This window comes from Pleurodeles waltl, chromosome 9 (genome assembly GCF_031143425.1).
Source record: "Pleurodeles waltl isolate 20211129_DDA chromosome 9, aPleWal1.hap1.20221129, whole genome shotgun sequence".
NCBI lineage: Eukaryota > Metazoa > Chordata > Amphibia > Caudata > Salamandridae > Pleurodeles > Pleurodeles waltl.
Window position 1 is genome coordinate 784246287 of NC_090448.1, and position 26330 is coordinate 784272616.

The 26330-nt window shown below is 42.6% G+C and overlaps 1 protein-coding gene across 13 annotated transcripts in view; it reads right to left on the reverse strand.

The window, feature by feature from the left end:
• The window catches only part of NRXN2 (neurexin 2), a 1698261-nt gene that overhangs the window by 73073 nt on the left and 1598858 nt on the right, over nucleotides 1-26330 (reverse strand). For all 13 annotated transcript variants that reach the window (XM_069207996.1, XM_069207993.1, XM_069207988.1 and 10 more), the window contains 2 exons: nucleotides 25354-25661; nucleotides 2013-2091 (listed from right to left, as the gene is read on the reverse strand). In XM_069207996.1, coding sequence (XP_069064097.1) covers nucleotides 2013-2091; nucleotides 25354-25661 — 387 coding nt within the window. The remainder of the gene's footprint in view (nucleotides 1-2012; nucleotides 2092-25353; nucleotides 25662-26330) is intronic.

Sequence of the window (26330 nt, forward strand, 5' to 3'; positions counted from 1 at the left end):
GTGGGCACACTGCAGGAACAGTGGGGAAAGGAATGCGGCAGCCAGGTAAGTGGGGCTGGGTAGTTTGGGCAATATTTTTATTGACAGGGTGGGGTTCGAGGGCTTGGGGGTAAGGCCAGCTTTCGGGGGGGGGGGTTTATTTTCAGGGCATCTGGGATAGGCCTCAGGGTGGGGGGAGGCTGTGGTCGTTTTTAGGACAGGGTGGGGTTGGAGGGCTGGGGGGCTGTTTGGGGGCAGTTTTAGGGCTCAGGGCGGGTCTGGTGTCGGGTTTTGGGGGAGTGACTTTTTCAGGGTGGGGACATTTTGTAGTTGTCAGGGCAGGTGCGGGTGGTAGGGTAATTTAGTTTTTAGTGTGGGGGAACGCTTTGAGCCTCTTTTGGAGCCACCTTTTTTTTTTTTAAATAACAGGAGCCAGGGATTTGAGGGGTCAGTAGTTTTTGTTGTTGTTGTAGGGGCAGGGTTTTAGGGCCTAGGGCGGGGAGGTGCTTGGGCTTAGGTTTTGGGGGTGGAGGTTTTTAGGGGTGGGGGTAGTTTTAGGCCTTAGGGTGGGTAAGAGTGGTCGGTGTAGTTTTTTATGTTAACAGGGGTTGTATGACAGAACCACACATGTGTTTACCACATATACCTTTACTAAGCATGCTTTTACGATGAAATTAGTTGTAAAGGTATGCGTGGTAAAGACACGGTCATGGTTCCGACTGCGTTGTTAAGCCATGCGTAGTTCAGGCATGCGTGGTTCTGTCATACAACCATTTATGGGACATTACAAATGCACCAATTGCTTAAGAGGATATTAACGCTCCCACTGATTCAAGTGACTGTAGGGAGATCCCATTCACCTATGGGATATTAGGAACTCCCCAATGTTTGAAGGGTCTTACCATAGCTGCTAGGAGACTAGGAAGACTAAGGCCCTCATTATGAACATGGCGGTCTGGGCCACCATGCCGGTGGTGGTGGTGATTAACGCCACTGGCATAGCGGTCCAGACCGCTATATAATATACGTGGCAGAACCGCCACTTTTGTAACTCCGCCACCGCCAAGCTTCTGCCACCAGGCAGCCTGGCGGTGGTGGAGTTACATATCTGACAGGGCAGCGCTGCCCGCCGGATAATATGACAGGTTCCACCAGCCTTTCCCTGGCGGTTCATTCTGCCAGGGAAAGGCTGGCGAAATGGATGTCTCGGGTCCCCCTGGGGGCCCCTGCACAGCCCCGTCGTGCATTTCACTGCCCGATTTACAGGCAGTGAAATGCTTGGCGGGTGCTGCTGCACCTGCTGCACTGCTACATTGCTGCCGGCTCTGCATTCAGCTGGCGGAAACAGCTGAATGTTCTTCATGTGGCCGGTGGGGGGTTCTGTGTGCTTTCGGTCTTCTGTTGACCGCCAGCGCCCAAACCTGCCGAGTTCATAATGAGGGCGTAAGTCTCCCCAGTGATTGATGCACATTGCAAGGAAATCACAGCAGTTGATGCAACACTAGGAAGACCTCCTAGGTTTTGATCAGTAGCTGCCCCAGCCTATCCCAAAGTGACACACATGAGACACTTCTTCTGAAATTCAGAGGCAAGTGTGGACTTTGTGTCATGAATGGATGAAAATATTGTTTACTTTGGAGCTCAGATATTGTGAGGGAGCACCAATAAGCAGTTCTCCCGTGATTGCACTGTTGCCAATTTAATTGCTGCTAAACCATCTTTCAGTACTTTGGGACATACGTCTTTGTCTCTACCTTGGCTCAACAGCTATATGGGCTATAATTCTGCTAGGTTAGATGTTTAGCATAGCAGCAACCGTTTGCACAGGCCCAAGTAGAATTACTACAATGTGTTAAAAAGGACTAAGAATTCAACCTATTAGAACCGACCCAGAACTGAAACGGGTGGTATTGAGGTCACCAAAGGCAGAATAGGCTTTGAATATTATCTGTCTACCCTCTCAGAAGACCTATGATCTTATCTACCCAAGGGGTAAATTTGGAGGGAAGAAGGGGGACGGGAAACAAACTCACCAGTGCTAGGTTCACACTCCTCCAGATCCTCGTCATCACTCGGGCACTCCGCAGACGCCACCAGCAGGTCGTCAGCGAGCTGTGAGGAGAAAGAAGGTATGTTCATTAAGCAAGGTGGCTGAAAGATACATGGTGCTAGAAAGATACAGAAAACAAAGCTTCTGATTCCCAAATATTTTCCCATATGCCAAGTGCTGTACAGATTCAGGCGAACTCAGGCCGAAAACCCTTGTTGCTCACAAGAATGCTACAAACATTTTGTGCACATACTATGATAGAGGGAATCAAATGACCCAGTAGGCCCCTCATATATCCTAGTAATAGAATGGCCCTTACGTTATACAAATATTGAGAAAAAGAGAAACCAGGGCTCAACCAGTCTGCATTCAATACATTATAATAAAATGAATTCGAGATCCAGCCAACCTCCTGCAGCTGAGATGCACGTTCTCCAAATGTAAGACATCATGTCTACCCCAGATATTCTAATAAATGGTTAGAAGGAATTCAGGGGACAACAACATGTTGCCTCACAGGCTTGCTACAATGCATATGCAGAGAATGCAATCTTCCACTGTGCCTCTTTCCTTCAGCAAGGCTAACATCAAATTAAGAATCACTACGGGGACTTTAAATTACACCCAACTTGCCCATCGCAGTCACAGTTCCACACCGTACAGCAAATGCATGGCACCCCAGGCAGTTCACATCAAGTATGCTGGGGCATTCCCCTCTTTGTCTCTTGTATCATCTCTTCCTTTCTCTTCTATTTTTTTTCTCTCTCATACCTGCAATGCTGTTAATTTAAAACTATTTCTGTGAATGCTATTTATTTTGTTATTTCTGAATCCTCAAAAAAAATATTTAACAAAAAATTATGCTGTGGTACAGAAAGACTAGATTGAGTGTCTAGACGTACCCAGTCTCGTTGAGATGCTAGCGCTTGACTGCCTTGATTTGGCCAGGCAGACTGGCAGACTCCAAGACACAGGGGACAGTCATGACTGGCTGACATTGTCAGACCTATACACATGAGAAAATGCTAATTGTGATATATGTTGCCACAGAAGGGCTCCCCTGATCTCCCCAGTATTCCCTAGCTGAGGTGTGAGGCATCTGGCAGATAAGCTATTGGCATCTGACCTTGTTTCTGCTCTGTGCCCGCTTTCTTGTTACCATGACAAATGTTTTCCCGCTCTATCCACTTTTTAGCATCAGCTACAGACCCCGAGAACCACGTTCCCACTTGATGAGTCCGGGCCTTTTGTAGCTCTTGATAAACCACAAGACATCCCTTTTCCCATTCCTTTTTAGCAACAAGGAATAAGGAAGTTGGCCAGTGCGAGCCCTCCTGAGAACACTGCTGCAGGGGCAGGCGAGGAGGGCACATGGTACATCATGCTGAGGACACGCTTTGCAATGTATGCACTGTGGGACAACATGAAAACTCTGAGCTGTAGTGCCTCTGGTACTTAGGACTGGGAGACAATGACTTATAGCTCCTTGGTGAAAGATGCCAATACAGAATTTTGGTGTAACAACCTTCTAGCTTGTAAATTGGAGTCCTTTAAATGTAGATAGCACTGGTACAGCACAGGCAGCAGTAGTGTAAGATTGTTTTATGCACCCTGCAGTTCCTGGTCATGTAAGGAAAAGGAAGCCCATTTTTAGGTCTGGCTTAACAGTGCAGCTGTTATCAATTCTCCAACATATTCATAAGGTGGGCTTTTTCTGAACTCAGAAGAATATAACTCTCTCACGTTTTGCTATTTGCTATTTGTGTAGCACTCTGCCTTCCAGTGCTTCTGTTGGAATCCACAAGGACTATTTTACGCCTGAAAAATGTAGTCAGTTATCACGCGGTTACATTCAGCGTTTTAACTCCTACATGCATTCTGTACAGAAACCAACCGTTTTTTTTTTTTTTTTTTTTTACAGAACTGGCATTTGGGCAGACTCCAATGTACTAAACAACATTCTGTTCATGCAATGCATATAAGCAACTTTTGTGAATGTTTGTGCCTACATACACTGGCCACACCTATTGGCTTTGCAATGCTTTTTTTGAGCTGTTATGCAATTTTTATCCCAATGACCAAAGGTTGCCTTTAGTTTTCATTGGGGACCCTGACAGAGCGTAAATGTGTCACTGACCATGAATAAAATCATGAGATATTACTTGGTCCAGTTACAGCATGGCAGGAGAGAGAAATGCGTGAGGAAGATGAGATGGAGGGGATAAACCTGAAAGAAGGATAGGACATGCCTGCGAAGAACAGACAGCTTGTAAGCTATGTTGAAGCCCTCCATCCACCGCACACAAATTACACACTGTAGACAGATTGCTCACCCTGAAATCCCTCCCACAACCAAACAACTTATCGTTTGACAGACTGGGCCACATCAGCATTAAGTAAGCGCAAATGCAACTTTCAGCAGCTGGCATGTAGGCAGCACAGACAGAAGCAGCGGCAGAAAATCACAAATCCCTCAGACAGGGAGTCACAATAAAGGTCTGAACAGTTGCATGGATGAGATATACCTCCCATTATGTGAGAACTTGGCCATCAATGGCAATAGGCTCCTTCAGCATAAATCTGGGATGGCGCATAAGACCCAGCCGGTGGCAGATCAGTGGCGGGAGAGGGTGAGGTATAGTAGTCACAGGACAAGTACTCTTTACTGTTGTTTTAGTCTGAGGGCAAGGGCTTCATTTTGGCCCTAAGTTCAATTGTATGTTCTAAAAGGATCTAATCATAGGACTAGGTTAAAGTGGGACAATGCTGTATCTCCTCTTATTTTCGGCGATCCTGCCTCTGATTTGACATGGGCAGCTTGTAGCTACTGCTTCACTTCTTCCACAAATCTTAGGGTGAAACATGCAGAGTTCTGCTTCCTTTACATCATCTCTAATACACTTCCAATGCCTCCCCGCAACCTCTGGTCGGTCTAAATAGCTGAGCCTCACAGCCCCTCTGATCACCTGAGGACACAGCGATTGTCGCCTAAGTCAGACCACCCTGGAATTGCAGCACATATACCCCCTCTGGTTTTCCAGTTAGAGTAGTTGAGAAAGGTTATTTTGTGTTTTGCCTGCTAAGAAAAAGACTACTGGTTGCTCAACTTAGGTTTATTCAATTAAGGTTGACCACAATTTAGAAGGAGTAACCGGAGGGTCAGTCTGTGCACTGTAAACTAAACAACCCACCCTTGCACCTTCTATGATCGTCTTCGGTTTATAGCAAATACATGGTTTTGATACAACTAAACTTAATTACACCTGCCTATATACCTAATAAGGCTGAGTGCAACAACCATGGCCACGTGTCTAGTTTTGCTAACACTGCAGCAGAAGAAAAAAAATCCTTTGCAAGTTAATGAGCCTCGCACACAAGGCTTGTTTACGAGGGGAAGGCGCGCAAATGGCGAAGTGCAGTGAATGATGCATGCAGGAATAGTGGGTAGAAATGAGCTGTGCTGGTGGAATGAGACCGTCCATGCCTTCACGGTAGTTTTGCCAAAAAGTACCAAAGAGGGGAAAATCTTCAGAAAGGATCTCAGCTGAGAGTAGCTTAGCTACTTGGAAAGAGCTCTCAAGTGTTGCAAGGCAACAAGGAGTTTATAAAAAAATGCATCAGTGCAAATAAATGCAGGCGGATCCGACCTGAGTTTAGGAATATCAGTCTCACACCATTAGAAAAGGAATTGACTAACAACACAAACGTGAAGTTTTGCCCTTCCTGCTGTTATTTTAAGAAGGGTGCCAAGGCATCCTGAAGCCGCATACCGAGTTTTTCAAATTACGTTGTTATCGAAATACATAGCTTGATGCTCAGATTCTGCTACATTGGGCTCTGAAGTAAGTGGTTACTCAGATTTTCTTATAAAGCTTTAGATCTGGTCCGACCGTTGATAATAGAAACAGTTTAGTAAAGATAAAGGACACAAGAATTCATAAACGTAGAGCACTAAAGTGATTCCTGACAGAAGCAAATACATCTGTTTTTTTCTGTTATCCATGAGGTTTATTGCCATGTAATATATAACATATTAGACAGATTGATCTTCACTTATTCAAAACAATGACACTCTTACTCCAGGAAAAATCCCTAAAGGTACTGAAAGGGTGGACAGTCTCCAAAAACGATGCAAGACAATGGCTATAGTAGAAATGTGCTCCAGAAACGCTGGTGACATAAAGTACCACATATGCACGATCTGATGGTGGATAGTTCCATACGCGCACTGTGCTAGAGAAGCAAATTCATTTTTACAGATGGAAGGCTTTAACATACAGTTAAGAAATAATGTTGACGATTGGGAGCCCTGTGGGATGGCGCACGATTATTTTGACGGTTGTGATCAGAATTCCTCAAGACATAGATACAATCTAAATCCTTAAGTTGTAGGATAGATGCAGCTGAGAAATGTTGTTGCGTATTTGATGCATTGTTTCAGAACAGTTTGACCAATAGTGTCAGACGTATGGCACTATTTGTCATGTTTGACCACTTAATTCCTACACTGTCACATCAGAATTATGAAATCCCCTGCAAAACAGTAAATCTGTTTACTTTCACCCAAAGATTTTAGCTGCTAAAACCTCCAGGTGAAAGTCTGTGGCAAAAGAGGAATAACTAAGGGGGATCGGACCCAGACCAAACTCATTCCTCCAGACATTCTTAATTTCTTAGAGGACCTTCAGGGTCCAACAAGTAATCGGTCACATTTCCTCACCAATGGAGTTAACAATATCTCAGTAACTCTTGGGCTGAGCAAATATTGAACCATTTCCCAGACACTCGTAAAATGAAGGCATGTAGGAAAGTACCATCTTTCTTGGCCTGCTACCCCCAATTTCTGCCTGTTTGTCAGTGTGGTTTTACTGTCTTACTGGGATCCTGCTAGTCAGGACCCCATTGCTCATAGTTTGTGGCCTATATATGTTGTCAGTACGCTTGACTGTGTCACTGGAGTTCTTCTAACCAGAACTCCAGTGCTTATGCTGTCTCTGTTCACCAGATTTGTCACTATAGTTTAGTGACTCCATATTCCAATTCTGATTGGCATACTGGAAGCCCCTTATAAATCCCTAGTCTATGGTACTTAGGTACCCAGGGTGTTGGGGTTCAAGGAGATCCTTACGGGCGGCAGCATTTCTTTTGCCACCCATAAGGGGCTCATACAAACACACTTTTAGGACTGCCACTGCAGCCTGAGTGAAATAGTGCACACACTATTGCACAGCAATTTTTACTGTACCAGGTAACTTATAAGTCACCTATTTGTCCAACCTTCATTTACTGAAGGCTAGGTGCAAAGTTACTGTGTGTGAGGGCACCCTTGCACTAGCAAATGTGCCCCCACATTGTCCAGGACCAATTTCCCGCACTTCGTGAGTGCAGGGACACCATTATAAGCCTGCACTACATATATGTCTGTACATATATGTAGCTTCACAATAGTAAGTCCGAATATGGCCATGTGAGGTGTCTAAAATTGTGAAATTGAATCCCCAATATGAATCTGGTATTGGGGGGGGGGGCAATTCCATGTACCCTGGGGGCTCCACCATGGACCCAGTACTGCCAAACCAGCTCTCTGATGTTTCCACTGCAGCCCCAGCTGCAGCCACCTCAGACAGGTTTCTGCCCTCCTGGGGATTCAGCAGCTCAATACCAGGAAGGCAGAACAATGCATTTCCTTTAGGAGAGGGGTGTTACCCCATCTCCCATTGGAAATAGGTGTTACAGGCATGGTAGGGGTACCCCCAGAGCCTCTGGAAATGCTTTGAAGGGCACAAAAAGGTGGCCTCCTTACATAATCCAGTCTACACTGGTTCAGGGACCCCCAGCCCCTGCTCTGGCACAAAACTGGACAAAGGAAAGGGGAGCGGCCACTCCCCTGTCCATCACCACCCCAGGTGTGGTGCCCAGAGCTCTTTCAGAGTGTCCCTGGCATTAGCCATCTTGGAGGGGACCCTCTGGGAGCATCTGAGTGGCCAGTGCCAGCAGGCGACGTCAGAGACCCCTCCTGATATGTGGATACCTGGGTAGGTAGCCAATCACCCTCTCAGGACTATTTAGGGTCTCACCTCTGGGTGTTTCCTCAGATTTGGTTTGCAAGACTCCACCAGGACTCCTCTGCATCCTCTGCTTCAGCTTCTGACTGTCGGATCAACCGCAGACTGCTCCAGGAACTGCTGTAACTGCAACAAAGTATCCAGGAAGGCTACTGGAAACTGAAACTTCAGCTCCAGACAACAACTGCAACAGTTTCCAGGTTGTGCTCGCTCTGAGGACTGCCTGTCTTCACCCTGCGCCAGAAGAACCGAAGGAATCTCTCGTGGAGTGACGGAGTCACTTCCCTGCCACAGCAGGCACCTCTCTGCAACGATGACCGGTACTCAGGGACTCCTCTCCTGTCGACAAGCATGATCACTGGAACACAGGTGGTGGACTGCAGTGATCCTGACTGTCTAAAGGTCCAGCTGTCCAAATTTGGTGGAGGTAAGGGCTTGCCTCCCCATGCCAGACAGTACCCCTGTCCATCGTGTCCTCTGCAGCTCCTTGGGCTTCGGTGCACTTCTTTAAAAAGTTCTTCGTGCACAGCCTAGCCCAGGTCCCCAGCACTCTATCCTGCGACACTCTGCTCCCTGAGTTGTTCTCCGGCGGCTTGTGATCCCTTTGTGTAGTGCTGCGACGACCGCACTTTGCAGCTCCTTTGTCCTCATTTCTTGGGACACTCGTGGGTGCTGCCTGGTCTTCTGAGGGCTCTCTGAAGTGCTGAGAGCCCCCTCTGTCTCCTCAGTCTGAGTTGAGACCCCCCAGGTCCCTCCTGGGTCCGGGCAGCTCCTCTTTGACGCAAAACACGCTCTTGCTTGAACCAAGGCTTGTTGGCAGAATCCAGCGATGCAAACAGCCTGAATCCAACGACTCGACGTGGGACATCTCTTGCACCAAGCAGGAACCCGCAGCTGTCTTCTTTGGTGCATTTCTGTACTTTTCTTCTAACCAGAGAATCCACTTTTGCACCTTCATCCAGGTTGGCAGGGGCTCCTGTTCTTCCTGGACTCTTCATCAACTTCTGGACTTGGTGTCCTCTCTCCACTGGTCTTCAGGTCCAGGAATCCATCATTGGTTTCTTGCAGTCTTGCTTGGTTCTTGCATAATCCTTTACCACGACTTCTAGTGTGTTCTGAGGAAACTTGCTGTACTTTACTCCTGTTTTCCTGGGTCCTAGGGTGGGGTACTTTACTTACCTTTGTTGTTTTCTTACACTCCCAGCGACCCTCTACACACTACACTTGCCTACGGGGGAATATGACTTTCGCATTCCACTATTTTAGTATATCTATTGTGTTTTTCACTGTTTGCACTATTCTATGCTGTCTACTTACCTGATTTTTGTTACTAGTGATATATTGTGTATACAATATGTTTGGCCTTGTGTCACTAAAATGAAGTACCTTTATTTTTGGTAACTCTGAGTATTGTCTTTTATTGTGTATAAGTACTGTGTGACTATAGTGGCATTGCAAGAGCTTTGCATGTCTCCTAGTTCAGTCTTGGCTGCTCTGCTACAGCTACCCCTAGGCAGCCTAAGCTACTTGACTCTGCCTACATTTCACTAAGGTGGATCACTGGACCTGGTCTAAGGTGTAAGTCCCTCTGGTACCCACTACAAACCAGGCCGGCTTCTCACAAGGCATATAAGCAATTCTATACCCTTTCCAACTTTTATTAATAATTGTTCCTTCATATCAACCAGCGAGGTCTACCACATACTGACTCAGTAATGCATTTTCATTTTTCTAGTTGAAGCACAGTATATCTTTCCAGCCACAGGATTAAAATTGTAGAGACTACATCCGATTCAATATGTCTATGGCAAATAGCACCACTGAGGCACATTCCTTACCTATTATGTATCATGTAATGCTCATGGAAAGGTCTGATTCTGCTGCTTAAGTGGGTTGGAGCAGAGCAAGGTGATTCTGCAAATCTGGTCTTAAATGGTCAAGAGGAAGGAAATTAAGAATATTCATAAATGTTTCTTTTATGAGGTGGTGTGACTTGCTGCTGAAAGCTAGTAGTCAACAGTTAGTCAAGAATTTGTTGGGGGCGTGCAATGGAGGTAATTAAGAACATTGCCAGATAGAATTATTTATCATAATTTGGAGTGGTTAAAATTGTAGTTATGCTGGTAAAAATTATGCCCTTCACGATACACAAAATCTGTGCAGTTTGTTAGAATTTCACATTCAGGAGTCACATAATTTTGGGCAGCACGAAATGTATTCATCCATAAAAATCTTGTCTTTCATCCATGCTGTAGTGGAACACTGGAAAATAAGTTGTGAGAAAAGATTTTGCTGAAAATTAATTTGAGCAGCCATTCATAGTTTCTAATTGTATGTAATTACCTAACATTGCTTTTTAAGAAGACTGCTGCGAAATAACAAGACAGTTGTTTTAACAAGCAAAAAAAGATATTAAGAATACTAATTCACATTAGTAGTAAAGACAAAGAATAAACTTACTATTTGTGGGAACGGTATTAGCATTATCAGTATTATTATTATTATGAATAAAAATATCATTAACAAAACTACTATAATAAAAAAAGCAAGTAACATTCTGAGAGCTTGTTATGTATGTGATATTTCTATATCATAAACCTAGCCAAAGGCAGCAAAGCACTGCACAGGGCCAAAGTATAGCATAAAGTCAAACAATGAAAGGAGAAGTAACCTGTTGGTAGACTATTGATCAATCGTGAAGTAGTGCTCTATAAAGAATTTCATGTTCTCCAATTTTCTAAATTGGAGCAGCAGTGGGGTGATGCTGATATGGTGATGTTGTTCCAGATGCTTGGTGCCTAGACAGAAAGGGTCTGCTGCCTTGATTTTTCTTTTTTACATTTCTGTAATTTGATGGTTTCCTGCCTGCAGGTGTGTCAAAAACCACCAGGTGGTGGGCTTTTCTGCAAGATAAGCGGAAATGCCAGTTGTGACTGCTTTGTCAATTATGCAGCTGGTTTCGAAGATGGTGTAGGCCTGCAAGGCAAGCCCATGGAGTTCCAGGATGGGGGTGATATGATCACATTTTTTCAAGCCCTAGATGAGACAAGATGGGCAGGTAGGATGCATTTAAGAAGTGCCATTGTCAAATCTGTGAGGCCATGTAGCAGGTGTTATGACCATCCAGATAAGAGTGTGAAGTCGTTTTCTGGAAGAAGCAGTTTCACTTTCTTTAGAAGAGATGGATAAATGAAGGTCTGCCTACTGAAAAGGGATACTGAGAGATGGGAAACGTAATTGCATGGTACAGCTCACCAGCTGAAGATGTGTTTTACAGCACCCTGATTTTTCTCCTTTTTAGACTTTACTCCACTTCAAGTGGTAAATAAATATAAGTCTTTGCCTGATATGTGTTGAAAAATTCTTAGAGCCACTTTAGTGTAAAAGATCCCTCGTGTGAGGAATACTGGGCATCCTGGTAAAAAAAAAAGTTTATTGAGGCCTTGATAAAGCTCCTCAAGAAAGAGATGTAGTTGACAGCTGCAGTGTTTGATGTCTAGAGAGATGCACTTGCAAAACAACAGCTGGATATGGGTTACAACGTCTTGGGGGATGAAGCGATCATGACTTGACCACCCATGGCCTGTCTGTTAAGAGATGCACACCTCATTTCTCAAACCAGTTCTGGGATGCTTTGACTTAATCTTCCTTTTCCATATGGAAGCATAAGCTCTTAAACCTTAATTTGCTCAACCAAGCGCTAAGAGACCAGCAACGAAAATGGTACCAACTGCAAATTCCTTGTAGTTGTTTCAAAACTGTCCTACCTCTCAACACACTTAAGATGGCATGCCCTTGCATTTGTTCTTCTTCCAGTCCGATTTTCAACTTTGTAACGGAACAGAAATGCCATTGCTTGCCTTGAAAAATGACAGATTATTCTTAGTCGATGAATACTCCCTTCCTGTATTAACATCCCTTGATTTATCAGTGGTTTCAACACTGTTGTACACAGCAGTTTTTTGATGTATACTGCAGTGATAGAGTCAAGAGCCATTCCATTGTGAAGTTCAGTGCTTCCATCTCTCTGAGAGGGAACAGCACTGAGGTACATAACATTTAACTGAGAAGCCAAGCATTGCAAAGTGTAGCATTTTACAAGATTCCCTATTTCCCCCACTCCTCAACATTCATATGCTGTGACTCATAAGACTACTCTGGAACCATGAACTTCACTTCCACTCCGCACTGACCATAACCAGATATACCTTTGGGCTGGTGGTATGCAGACACCTTCTCTCAAGTATATCAAGGTATTTGAAGAGTGGCTAGGGAAATGTAGATTTAAAGCCAGTCAAATGAGGATTGAACATACAGCGTGGGATCCCAAGAATATACCTCTGTGCTTATACAACCCTTCCCTAACACCTCTTCTTTGGGCTCCCCCACTACTTTGCCAAGTCAATCAAGAATTAGGCATCTTCATCAACAATAATTTTGGAATGAAATCCCAGCTTGGTGCCAAGTCCAAAATGAGTTTCTCAAAGCTCGGCCAACAGAACCATATCAACCCATTTAATATTCAAAATCTCTATTGTGTCTTAGCGGACTCTTTGGTCAAGTCACAATTTTTTATTGGGCTCTCTATAAATGCAACATACATCACCTCAAGGTGCTCAACGTGGTGCGTGAATGCAGATTGCAAAACAGACAAGATCACTCTTCCACTTTCTTTCCCGATCTTAGTTGCATCTAAATCAGCACTGCCATGCCCCTCTTCTACTCATACATTAATGAGGCAGCCTAATGACCTCAGAGCCACCTTCACACAGCGAAACCACCCAATTGCTAGGGCCTCCCAAACTGAGCTTTGAGGACAGATGATAGAGATAGTTTCTTGTTCTTGCATGTAGACATTGAATATGGCTGCTGTTTAGTTGTGGGTCGCTTCCTTCATTGTTAGCATTCAAATAACAGTGACTCTTTCGCTGACTTTTTGAGTTGAGCTTTCTTTCTTTTCCCCATTCTGCTCTTTCTCTACGACTGCTGTAATCCTGCAGTTGATTATTGTATCGCCTGAAGACAATTTGTGTGTTGCATGCTTTTTGTTTGTTCGACAAATAAATTCTTGAACAGGGGCTTTTTTAATAAACACCTGTTTTGTACCCCTAAAAATCGGATACAACTGTATATCACTGGTTGCCAGTACAATATGACTGGTGGCTGATAAAGGAGACAGCGGTGGAAGCTGTACAGATACAATGGATATTACGCTATGGAATCATAGTGTAATGATGTACATGCACATCTTACTAATATAACTATGTGCTCTCATCCCAAAAATGCCAAACAATGCATGCAATAACTGTACAGCCAGCAATTATTACAAATTTCAATATGCCAAGTGTTGCCTGAGCCCTACGTGTAGAAGGTTTATCCACTGAAAGAAGGCGGCCAACAAAAACAGGTGCATGGTCGATCATCTCAGTTACTACCATGCTATCCAAGAGGGGCTGCCTTTAGACTCAGCAGAAACAGACATATTAGGCCTCAGCCAGAAATGCATTCAAAATCTGATGCAGCCTCGGTGTCTGGGATTAGGCCAACATCTGGTTCCGAAAAAGAAAAATAATTTTCTTTGTGAACAATACAGAAATGGGTTGAAGCTTTAGAAAACAGTTGGCCCTGGAATTACATCAGGTTTTTTGTCTAAATTGGAATACTCCTTCATTCAGGTATGGAGACATAGGCTTATCCTGGACTTGGTACGGCTAGCATACACTCTAATTTTATGACAACAGTTAACGTCCAAGTGCTTGTTTTGGGGCCTCATTTGAGACAGACAGAATTCTTGAATTGGGTTGTTATTAGTCTGTGTCCACGAGGATCTTAAATTTTGTGCTGGTCTCTCGAGTTTATTTAACAAAGGTACCTATGCTTTTAGGATAGCAAGTTCCATCCTCTTGCTCGCCTGCAAAACTTCCTCTGTCACTCATAATATCTTTCCATTCCCTCACTGTCCAGCTCTGTCCTACAGGGAGTGCCTTGACCTTCTCCAACACCACACCAGCTACTCATTTGCAGGTATGGTTCCAGGAAGGTCATCGTAATTTGTTTTTCTCATTTGATTCCAGCTGAAAGCCCAGCTCCTTGGGAATTCTGGTTTCTAACCCAATCTTTGCAGCTGTCTTTTTTGAAATGCTAATTGGTTCTTCCTCAGAAGCACTGGGAGCCGCACACTGGAAATGTTGGACAGGGCACCGCTTCACCCGCTTCTTCTCAGGCAAATCTGTATTCCAGAGCCAGACTGGTAGAATCAAGCTTGCTGTGTCAAAATCAGCATAACAAAGGCTCGGACAGCAGCCCAGAGCAACAAATAAATCGGTGCTGATGTGTTTAAAGGCAGGAATGTAAATGAACCACCTCAAAAAAATAAAATCATGCGTGCAGGAAACCAGGAAAATGCTCATGTCCTCGCCTACAATTCATTATTACGCATGATACAAAGGCTCCTTCATGTTCGCGCCTCACTGCTTTCCGTTTCACTTAACAATGACATTAAAAAGATGCTCCAGGGGCATAGCAAACATAAAATGTATCTTGATCCCCCACTCCCACCTCTTCCCCTTTTCTGTCTCTCTCTTCCTCTATAATACCTTTCCGCAGGCATCTTGTGGCTGAGGTGAGACTTTGCAGGTGTGTTCGGAAGCAGTGAGAAGGAAATGAAGATCTGGTACAGTTTTGTATGTGAGTGTCAACCGCAAGCCACGTACAAGTGAACACATTTCTTTAAGTAGCAAAACACTAAGGCCAAATAAGATGTCTTAATGTTTGTCTTTAATTAAGTGACATTTGTGGAAGTTCAGGGTAAAGCATCAGAAACAGCACTTTAGTGCAGATAGGGGCTAAACTGGGGCTCTCAGCTTCTAGGGAGGATCGACACCGAGACTATTTCCCCTCTGCGCTTGCCAGTATACTGTGCACTATGTACATCTCAGTTGAACAGCCTTCCATATGGTCAATGTTGAGTTTCAACAAAGAAAGTGACATTCCAACTAACATACTCTAATGTACTGTGTGTACGTCAAATTGTGGATAGAATGATTTACCTGCAGGATGTTGATTACAGTATCTCAAATATTAACCCAGGGTGATTATATTCTAATGTGATACATTAGTAGCAGTGGTCTTTAACACATGATTGTGCCCATCCCCCTGTATAAGTTCTCGAAGTGTTAAGAAATTTCAATGTTGGGTGAAACATGTGTCTACTAGTTCTGAAACTTTACACTGAACTTGTATATTTCACTCAATTACAAAGACAAAGGATGCAGAGACATCAATCTTAGGTCTACAGTTTTGATCATCAAGTGTGTAGGCTCATAGGTGGTGAGCCAATGGTACTTTACAATAATCTGTACTGGGCTCAGACCTTATGGCTTTTTTCACTCAGTGGCAAGAAGATAACTGACCAGGCTGCAAACATACTCTACACACACTTTACTTAACCAATCGTCAAACTTAGAGTACCTTATTGATCTGTAGAATTTTATCCTACTTGAGCCATGCTTATATTAATATTTTGTTTATATAGTACTCACTAATACTGTGCTGTGCAGTGTTTTACAGATGTAAAACAGTCAAAATACCCTCAAACTCTGCTGAGTTTTCAGTTGGGTAAATAAAATGGAATCTGAATATTTCTATAAATTCAACATACTGAAATTGTTGCTGAGATGTGCTTATTATCAAAGATGTTGACTTACTGGTAGTTCACAGACTGCATTTCCTAGGTTTATTCTCTGCAGACGAGCTGAATTGCCTCGCGGTTAATAGTTGCTATGAAAGGACGCAAATGTTTTGAAAACTCAAATGTAGTGACTTTGCAGACTAGGGGTTTAATTGTAAGATTCGCAAGGAATATGTAATGTTCAGAAAATAAAAACTGCAGCATCTTGCACCTCTAATTATATGAGTAGTACATACTTTTGTCTAGTGCAGACATGGAAATACACTGGGGATTTGCTTTTAAATCATACTTTTATAAATGGCTGGACTGCACTTTAAATCTTCCTCTCTGTACAAACTTATTCCCATGCCAGTGTAACTTTTGTCTTTATTTTTTTAAGGCTTAGAGTGGTACTTATTGAAGACTAGCTGAATTAACCAAAATACTTTAGGAAGTCTGAAGACTGCATCAATTGAGGCATGGAATTAGGGGTGCTTTGACTTTTAAAGTCTTAGGGAACAAAAATAATGAACTTGTGGGAGAAAATAATATGAAGATCTGGTGGCTTCTATAAAAAAGGTGGTCTTTTCTGTTGGAAAGGGATTAATTTATTTTCCACTTATTATACGAAGTTCACTGTTAATGTCATTTTTGTAAGTGCTTTACAGCAAGGACCTGTTGCGAGTTACTGTGGAACTTAGGATATGTTGGCAAGTATGTAAGCCGTGTAGTTGTAATGTGACACCGATTTATATTGTCAGCCAATTTAGATTCCTTTTCTTGTAGGAGGAGCGGGATTTGACAGAAAACCCCTTCCCCGAAGAAATACTTGTGACTCTGTAGGTCACGGGTTTCAAAACATAGGTTCAGCAAGGCTTGAACTATGCCAAATTTTTATGATACTCCCATGAGCCATATTTGCATATGACACAAAATAAACTCGTACACACAATGGTACTCCATTTGTGGCCTCTTTATGCCCTTCTGGACCTATTTAGGACACCCCCGTATCATGATGACCCATCAACTTTAGACACAATGTTATTACAAGTATACAGTTCATCAACATTACTGAATCTTCAATATTTTATCAAATCTATTGCGAATAAGGCACTACAGGATCCAGCCTCAAATAGCAAGATTTGCAGAAGATGTGTGCTGTTGTTAGGTGGCTGCTTTGCAGGTTTCAAAGAATGGGACAAGGCTCTGTTAGCTGCATTGACATTTAGAATATTCCCTGAGCCTGCATACATATGTAAGAGTTGTTTAAAAGGGGACAGGATTTAGGTCCCCGAGAAATGATGATCTCAACGGTATTGTCGTTTTCATGGCTGTCTTTTAACCGTAAAGTAACGGTACCCATCCTTAATATCTGGAGAACACACAACATCTTGCAAAATCACGAAACATGCTTAAAATCCAAAAGTTGACTATTGTGAACATTATTTTGTGGTTTACTGGTTGTAGATCCTCAGATCGAAAAACACCGAAACTTTCCCACAGGGAAAGATAATGTGGGTTGGAGTTCTGGGGATAAAAAGGCTGATTGGACACTTAAACAAGTTAAACACAACATTAAAAGTTCCCAAGTGCAAAATAAAATGTACTATGACGCAAAACACAAATATAAAGAACAAGTCATAAAAGTTGGTGATGTGGTGAGAGTTAAGAAACCAGGTTTCATAAAAAAAGGTAAGAATCGATTTTCAGATCCCCTTAAAGTAGATAGAATTTTTTGTAATTCTGCATTATTAAGTGATGGTAAGGTTTGGCACATGTCATCATTGTCCATGTGTGGCAATGTTAATTCTGGGTTGGTTGGGAAGGAGGGAAAAGTTATCAGCCCAGAACGCAAGGAATGCTAATTTGACTGGTTAGATGATTGGAAGTATACGCCTTCCTATGATCCTGATTATAACTCAAATGTACAGCCTAATGTACCTACTGTTAACAATCATTTTGTTGTGCCTGCAAGGAAAACAAGCAGGTGTGGTCGTTTAGTCAGGACACCAAGCAAATTTCAGGATTATGTCTGTTTTGCATAATGCTATGAATGTGAATTTATTATTCTTTGAGGGTAAAATTGTTTTGTTTTTGGAATTGTTTTTTTATATTCTCCTTATTGTTGTATTTTCTGTTTGTTAGGGGGAAGATGTCATGCGATGCTCGCGCACAGTGTGTGTTTACACTAGGCTCGAGCATCGCTAGGCAACGGGTGGTTGAAGAGGGAGACGGTTAATGTGTAGACACGCTTCGGATGTCCTGTTATCGGGGTCGCATTAACATTACGAATAAAAGCTTGTCAATCACATGATTGTCGTAACGTTTCTTCTTAACACCACATGCCACACCTGAGGTTAGTCACTAACAGATGGCAACAAGGTGGGCTAGATTCATGGACTCAAAGGGGTTGTCACTTAGTGACCGGGAAGCCTCTCTGAGTACACCTTCCTCTCACGTCGGTTCTAGAACCACTTGGTTCCCTCATTATTAATTATTCTTTCACCATCTGCTGGTGGAGACAGAAAGGTGGTGTGGGAAGATTTCCGGCTGACACGGCTAGACAGACCTGATAGGCTTTTCTGTATCCCTGTCTGCTTCCATTCTTTGTTGGTATTCGTCCAGAGATTGATTACAAGACCATTCAGAAAAGGCTGCCACGATTTCGACAGTGATACCATACCATAAAATGATAGAAATGCAATATACAAATGCAAATAATGTAACGCAACATGTATAATATAACACAACATGAAACAACGTGACATACCATGGGGCATCAAAAGATAACAACGTTTCTGAAACTACAGACCTACAGACGAACATCCTCCTAGTGTTATATCTGTAGCAATCAGCCTGAAACCTTAATCTCTCAAGCCAATGGCAGTCCTCAGAATGGGTAGTGGAAACATTTGCGTTATCCAGAACTGCTTTAGCACCAGGAAGGTACTGAATGAAATAGATTTCCTATAACACATTTTTCCATTATACTGAGGATGAACGGGAACTCTATTAAAGCACCTGAAAGGTTAGGAAGCCTAAGAATTATGTATTCTATGTATTAATGTCCTACTCTCGTTTTCTTGGAGAAACATCTAAGAAACGTTTGTGGACCTTTCATTCGATACTGACAGAAAACATGATTCACAGTTTGATCTGCAGCCCTGGCTGCCCTCTTGCACACTATATATTCCCTTCCATATGTGCTACTTCTTATGAGTCTGGTTGGTGCTAACTTGTACAGGGGCAGTCACACTTCCTACTCTGTGTTTTTAGTGCGATAATAGCTCCTTGTAAGTCATGGTGTCAGGCTCCTGCCACCAATGCCGAGCTTGGTAGGGCACAAGCCCCAAAGATCTGACAGGCAGGCAGTGCCCTGAGCATCAGCCCCCCCACCCCCATTCACATTCACTTAATACTTGCAAAAAAAATCCTGGCCTCTCTTACACTGACACACATGCAAGGAGGCCAATCACGTGACAGCTCTTCCTCAACTCATTTAGGAACCCATTACTTCCTAAAATCTGTCATCCTCCTACATTCCTAGAGGAGATACAATGTATGCTTCATCCAAGGCCTCAAAACACTTACTTCTTGCTAAATAACCCAACACCTGCTAAAACCACATATCAACGACCCACATGCACACACCCAAAAAATCTCTTAAAATTTTAGACTTACAATTGGTAACAGAATTTCCCTAAATTTCTGAAAAATCTAAACCCGTAGAACAATCTAATGTGGGACTCCCAATCACACGATTTCTACAAGTGGAGAAATTCTACAAGTGATTTCATCTAAAATTCAAAGTTGGGTGGTAACATTTATGGTTGAGAATAACTGAAACTTAATCACAGAAAAATCTTTCCCAATTTGTCCGAAGAGTCAATTTCACTTTACTAAAGCGTTGCGAGATTTGGGAGATCTGTCCTTTGATCTGGGCATGTTGGGAAACATTGAGTCATAGCCTGAGCGAGCTATAATGGAAAGGATGGATCTTAGGAGATATTTACCATAGCAACCGTTCTTTCAAAATTTGAAATGAATGGCATGCACAAGACATGGCTCGTATAAAGTATGACATTGGTGAATTAGTCTTGTAAGGGATAAAAGGGTCCATATTATAAAAGCCTTTAAGGAGCATAATGCTGAAAGTTGAAATAAGCTGTGTAGTCTAGATAAACGTCCTTAGGCCCCTCTAAAATCCTTCATCTGAGGCACCATTGTGATTTACATAATGTTAAAAAATGCCTGAGTAGCAAAGTGCTCTTAATGTGTGCGAGCTAAATGACTCAGTATGACTAGATCTCTTATCAGAGAATCTTTCTGTGCATCAAGCATTCAGTTGTGTTTTTTCTTGCTGTATTAGTTTTCAGGGCATCTAGTTTCTAGGAATAGATTTTTTTGTATTAAAGTAACACGGAAGCAAATCAGCACACTGATTTGCATTATTCTGCTATTTCTACATCTGCCACGTTTCCCTACCAGTGTTCACAGTTGGTTCATGCAAAACAAACCAATAGCAGTTTGCGGGGTAATTTAACAAGAAAAACTGCGTAATTTGTAACAGTGAAACAGTTTGCAAACAAATTGTGAATCTGGATTCCACAAATTTTGCATTTCATTTGTTTTTTTGGTTTGCCCAATGTTAATTTTTTATAGACACTGCCCTGTTTGTTCACAGCTATCAAGACTCCAGCACTCCAGTACTGCAGTGTGTTTGATTGTAGTCTGCTCCTCCATGGTCTTAATACTTGTGGGATTTCTAGATTTTTTGAGCTACAGTGGGTTAAGCGTTTCTCTTAAGCAGATGATGTGTCAGAAGGTGCTTACTCTAATAAAGAAGACCGAGCTGTTTCCACTTTGAAGAACAAAGAGCAACATACTGAATTCAAATGGGACAAAAGGGCCTTAATTCCAGCTTTCAGAGGTACAGAGGCATACTTGGACCATTGGGCAAGATCAAAATTTGTCTGGAGTTTCATTAGAGGACATTATTTTGCAACACAATCGGACATGACTTATCAGAAGTACATAAAGGCAAAACGATCAGCTGAACACATTTATGACCTGGCTCATAAGATATAAATAAAATACAAATACTTAGAAAAAAAATCACAGCAATGAAAAAGGTATAAAAAGGGGATGAGACAGCAACATTTGACATATTCTGAGATAAAGGGTGTTTCAGAAATGACTTAAGATCACGAGAAATCACTATGCAAAACATATAAATGAAAACAAAAATGTTTGGACCTGGGGATTTTTCATAGCTAAGGATATCATATAGACTAGAGGTGTCTAATGTAGAAATCAAAGTGAGCCGGATTGTTGCAGATGTGCATTATAACCGATTACTATATACATGAAGTGATATTTTAGATTACTAGATAGCTTAGTTAGTCAAATACTTGTTGCATATGTCCACACATTTCGGTGGGTCATAAATTAGAATCCTGGCAAGATCATATCATCCTTGCAAAGTGGGTACATTTAGTAGCAGTCAATTGGGCAATATGCTGCAGTGTTAAGAGGAAACTGAGCCTCTTGTGTGAGGTGCTATATGGAAATGAAGTTGTTTTTAAACAAGTTATCATGTAATTGAAGTTAGATTAATTGTGTGCATATTTATCTTATATAGACTTCCTGACAATCTCGTACGTATCAGGCCCTCCTGAACAAGGTTGGATAACCCTGATGTAGAGTGTTACTCATCAGGTTCCAAGGATGTGAGGATATAGTGAAGTCTTCGTGGTGATACATAAGGAGCAATACTTTTAATGTTTATTCATGGGTTTAGGATGAGTATACTGCTAGTGATGAACTCGGCCTAAAAGAAATCTATCTTATTCAGTGGGTAACCCCCATCCAGTAACAGACCTTCTAGATTTATTATTAGTAACCACATACTGATACCAGAAGCACTATAGTCAATTCACAGAAACACGCAGGGCCTGATTCAAGAAGGTAACTTACACTTTTGAGTATGTTTAAAGTACTTATTGGTATTCACAAACTGCATTTTTATAGTTATGTACACTTTTATAGTAAGTCCAACATTACACATGGCTAACCAATGGTACTGCAAAATACAGTTAGGGACTTAGAATCCCATCGGAAATAATGCAAATTTACATTAAATAATTTAAAGAAGTTAAAAATATCAATAAATATAAATTAGAGTTAAAAATACAAAAATCGTACATATTTATAATTAAATACGTACTATTTTTAAATATTTGTTGACAATAATTTATATTTATTTAAATTTGAAACTGACTATTGTATAAATTTGCGTTATCGTTCTTTAATAGGGGTGTACGGCTCCCTTGTATGTACCCAGACACAACACCTTAGATGGCCGTTTGCTTATTGGGGTTGAACGAGCACCATGTCGCCTTGTAGAAAAGGCATTGCATTACACTTGTTTTCTCATACAACACGCACACTTTGCGGATGTGCAACTGAATGTACTCGCTGCTACCACAGTTATAGTGTGTGAATCTCTTCTGATTGGCCGGGTGATAACCCAGGAGCGTGGAGTTAGATCACAACACTGGTTTTCTCTTCCCTAAGCTATGCGGCGACCAGGCAGCCTCAGTTCTGCATGGGTGGGGTGCGGCTGTTCGCTCTGAGGTGATGCTTGAGCAAGGTGGCGCAGGAACAGCACGCGGGCTGAAGCGGTGGAACGAACACAGAACCTTGTGATCAGCACATTTTTATAGCAGCGACAGAAGGATGCTTGGAGTTGCAATAAAAAGAGAGAGCGGCTGAAATCATGGGGCGGGGGAGAAGTGTCCCATGGAAACAGAACGGCCGCGAGCCCTAGATGGTTTCCTGTAATTTACGGCCACGGCAAGTGGCTAAAACGGTACACACAAAAATGATAAAACGAAAGAATTTGCATAAAACCCAATGCTGCATTCTCTACAAAAACCCCGGCTGTAAACATCTCCATCCTCCGCTTCCAGCAGAGAGCAGGCTGGGAGAAGGGCCTCTGCTGTTGGCATGGAAACCAGAGACGACTTTCTCAGCAGTTTAAAATATGAGTTCTGCTGGGAATGGAATATAACCCCGGGCGAAGGAATCGTGAATTTCAAAGCCAAGTAAGGCTGAGCAGAAAAGGGGAGCAACAGTGGCACTTTACATGACTGTCTCCCAGTCGACTCAAAACCCTTGCGCCACAAAATCTGAGCTGCCTATACACTTAAAGACCATAAGAGACTCCCCATCACCGTATGTACCCGAAGGATTTCAAAATTATCATAATCATGTGACCGGCACTACTAAGGGCTGGTCAGAAAAGCAAAATTAGCCCTGGCAAAAATGTTCAAATTGGTCCCACACTTAGGATGTGGGCCGTGGAGACATGGTTGGGTCATGGCCGCCTATCCAGCTCTGATTTTACTACTGGACATCAAACGTAGAAATATCGTGGCATAAGAAGAATGTAGACACATTTTCGAGGGCCAAAATATTGAAAGTTAAGTGCATATAGAGGAAGTATAAATTTACTATTCCTACCATCACATTTACGTACCTTGAAATTACGTATATCTCATCAAGTTATATATCTGCGTAGCTTCGTATAGGAAATGTATACTTATCTTTTGATATTTCGGTTTCAGTCTTTTGTCCTTGATAATTTAATTTCATGATATTCTGTCATATTCAGAGACCACACAAGCTCTGAAAGAGGCCTCCTAACCTGCAGCCTACCACAGAAAACCTGAACAGTTTAACTCCCAAAAATGCAAAGGCAGGTTATATGTCTTAAACCCTAAAAGACACTATGGGGCATATTTAAGAGCCCCTTGCGCCGCCTTAGCTTCATTTTTTTTACGCTAAGGAGGCCTTTTCCCCTCATCATATTTACAAACTGGCACAATGCATGCACTGCTCCGCGTTGTAACCCTTTGCGCCACAGTATGCCTCCGCCAGGCATAATGTATGCAAGGGGGCATTCCAGCGCTAGAAGGCCCACAAAAATGGCGCAGTGAAACTTAACAGATTTCACTGTGCCATTTTGGCATAATGTTTAATGCCTGCTTAGTGCAGGTCTTAAAATGATGCACCCATAGAAACCTATGGGCCTTCTTGCACTTTGCTGCACTGATGCTAGTGTGGCAAAGCACCACAATAGTGTCAAAAATATTGCACACTGCTGATATAGCTTCGCAGGGGCAGACCTGGTGTTGCATCAAGATAAATGCTCCCCAAGGTTAATTCCACTTATTTTTATCCTGTGCAACAAGGATCACATCTAATTATTGGTGATGTTCGTTTTGTATTTTATTGCACATAAAGTGTTCGTTGTCTCCCTGGTACGCATTGGTTCAGTATTTTTCAATGACCTATAAAGATGGCTGCCAGAGTCACAATGAAGCTTGGAAAAATTCCATCTGGAATAAAACTGAAGGGGCCGTAAAAATTACCGCTGACCTAAGAGACAATGCATCACACGCCTAAGAATAGTGTCATGGCTGCTGCTTTGAACCTTAGTAATTAAACCACTCCCCAAGCAAATGAATTTCTTCTGGACGTTCAGGTTTGGTTGAAATAGGACAGATGTCTCAACACTGGCCGGAGAAACTCATCTGTCTGCTTTGACAGTTTGAACATTAAAGCCCATGAGCATGATATTCTTGGACTCCTCTGCTGCAATTGGTGACAAATAAGAGGAGGATGTAGAGCACACCTTGCCGGTATGGAGGGACGAGGGTGTTCGGAACAGAGGGTGCCTCAATCAAACTTTTCAAGGGGGAAGAAAACCATTGGTGGGCAATATCAGTTACATGGGGTGAAGGGAACCAATCATGGGAGTTCTGGTGCCTCAACTGAGAAGGGTCAAATATGGGTTCACCCAAAATATACAGATTGCAGGACTTGGTAGTAGTGCGTATGAGGGTGAAAGCAGGGTCAACCAGATATTCCTGTTTTTTATTAGGAAGTGAGAAAAAAGATGCATAAACAGAGGCAGAGGCTACGAGGGAGAGATCTACAGCAAGCACTTATCTGTTACCAGGAGAAGCAGTGCCATGGGGTGACTGCCTCTTTGCCAGATGTTAAATACTAACATTGCTTTACTTTTTTGTTGTGTAACCTGTCACTGCTGCTGCCAGGAAAAGTATTAAAGAGATATTGCTTATTGTACCTCTTCACAGTCTTGGGATAACAGTGCTGACAACTGTGATCATAGGTCTGTAGCCAGTGAAGCATCTGAATGCCCAGTGGCTGTTGGACAGAGACTACTTTGACAGTACAACCATTCAGATGTCCGAAGGACACTCCATTTCTCAGAAGTGTGATCCTGTATTCTTCTTCACCAATGCAACACAACACACCAATACCAAAGGTGGCTCACAGTCATCTTGTGTGTAAATTATGAAGCAAAGTATAATTTATTCCACAACAGAGATCAGCCCTGATCTAAAACAGGAAGCGCACCACAGTTTTTTTCATTTGTGTTAGGTTAGGGTATCATCTTGCAGTCATATCTATGTCTCAAATGCTAACTCATGCAACAGCATTTAAGAACCATAAAATTTTACCCTCATTATCGCTGTACATTTGCTTACTGTGGTCCTTACCGGCGTGATGGGAGAGCGGCTCCGTCTCGAGGTGGTTGTGGCCATGGTAGTGGTGGTCTCCATGATGGTGGTGGACATGTCTGCCAGGAGGGTGGTTGCAGTGGTCTCAGTGGTCATGACAGATGGCACTTCACCAACCAGCCGCAGGTTGCCCTCCACTTTGACGTTGGAGTCGCTCTCTGCTGCCAGAGACAGCACTTTGAGTCCATTGTAGTAGAGCCCTGAGATCTGTCCCTGGAAGGGGCGCCCTTGGTCTTTGCCACCAATCTTGATTGCAGCCTGGCTGTTAAAGATTGTCAGCTGTCGACCTGGGAGGCATACGTCGAGGGGAGGGGGAAGGGATGAGGTAGATAAACAGACACTTCATAAATATCCATATTTTGTGTGATATAAAACCATTACCCTGCAATACAGAACAAATAATGGCACGGTCTGAAACCTCATCTTTCATACGCTGTCCTTCACTGAAGTCAGAGCTCAATCATCAGGATAGTTCATGTGAGATCCACACAGTACTTACATGCACTACTCACTAGCGTCCAATCAACATTTTTCGTGCAATTGTAATGTCTCTACACCCTGCTTCTATGTTGACACACACACACACACACACGAGCACACACTGTGGTTAGGTTTTTATTGAGTTAAGCTGGTTAGTTCTATGGAGTTAATGCATCTAAGACTTACATTTCTCTACTGTACCTTCCCATTTTCTGTCAATTTCAATTTCCCTGTCAATTTTCATTTCCTATTTAATGCTTATATTGTATCTCTCCAGTACCCACCATCCACATGAATGAGGTTGGCAACTGACATGCTGCTTTTCGAGTTGCAAGCCTCTTGCTGTCAGCCTCCTCAATAATGTCTTATGTCACTGATTTAATGAGATCAAGATGACGTCATTGCTGTATAATTTATACAACCATCTTTGACTAGATGTATCAATATTGTTTGGTTTTGATTATTGATGCATTATC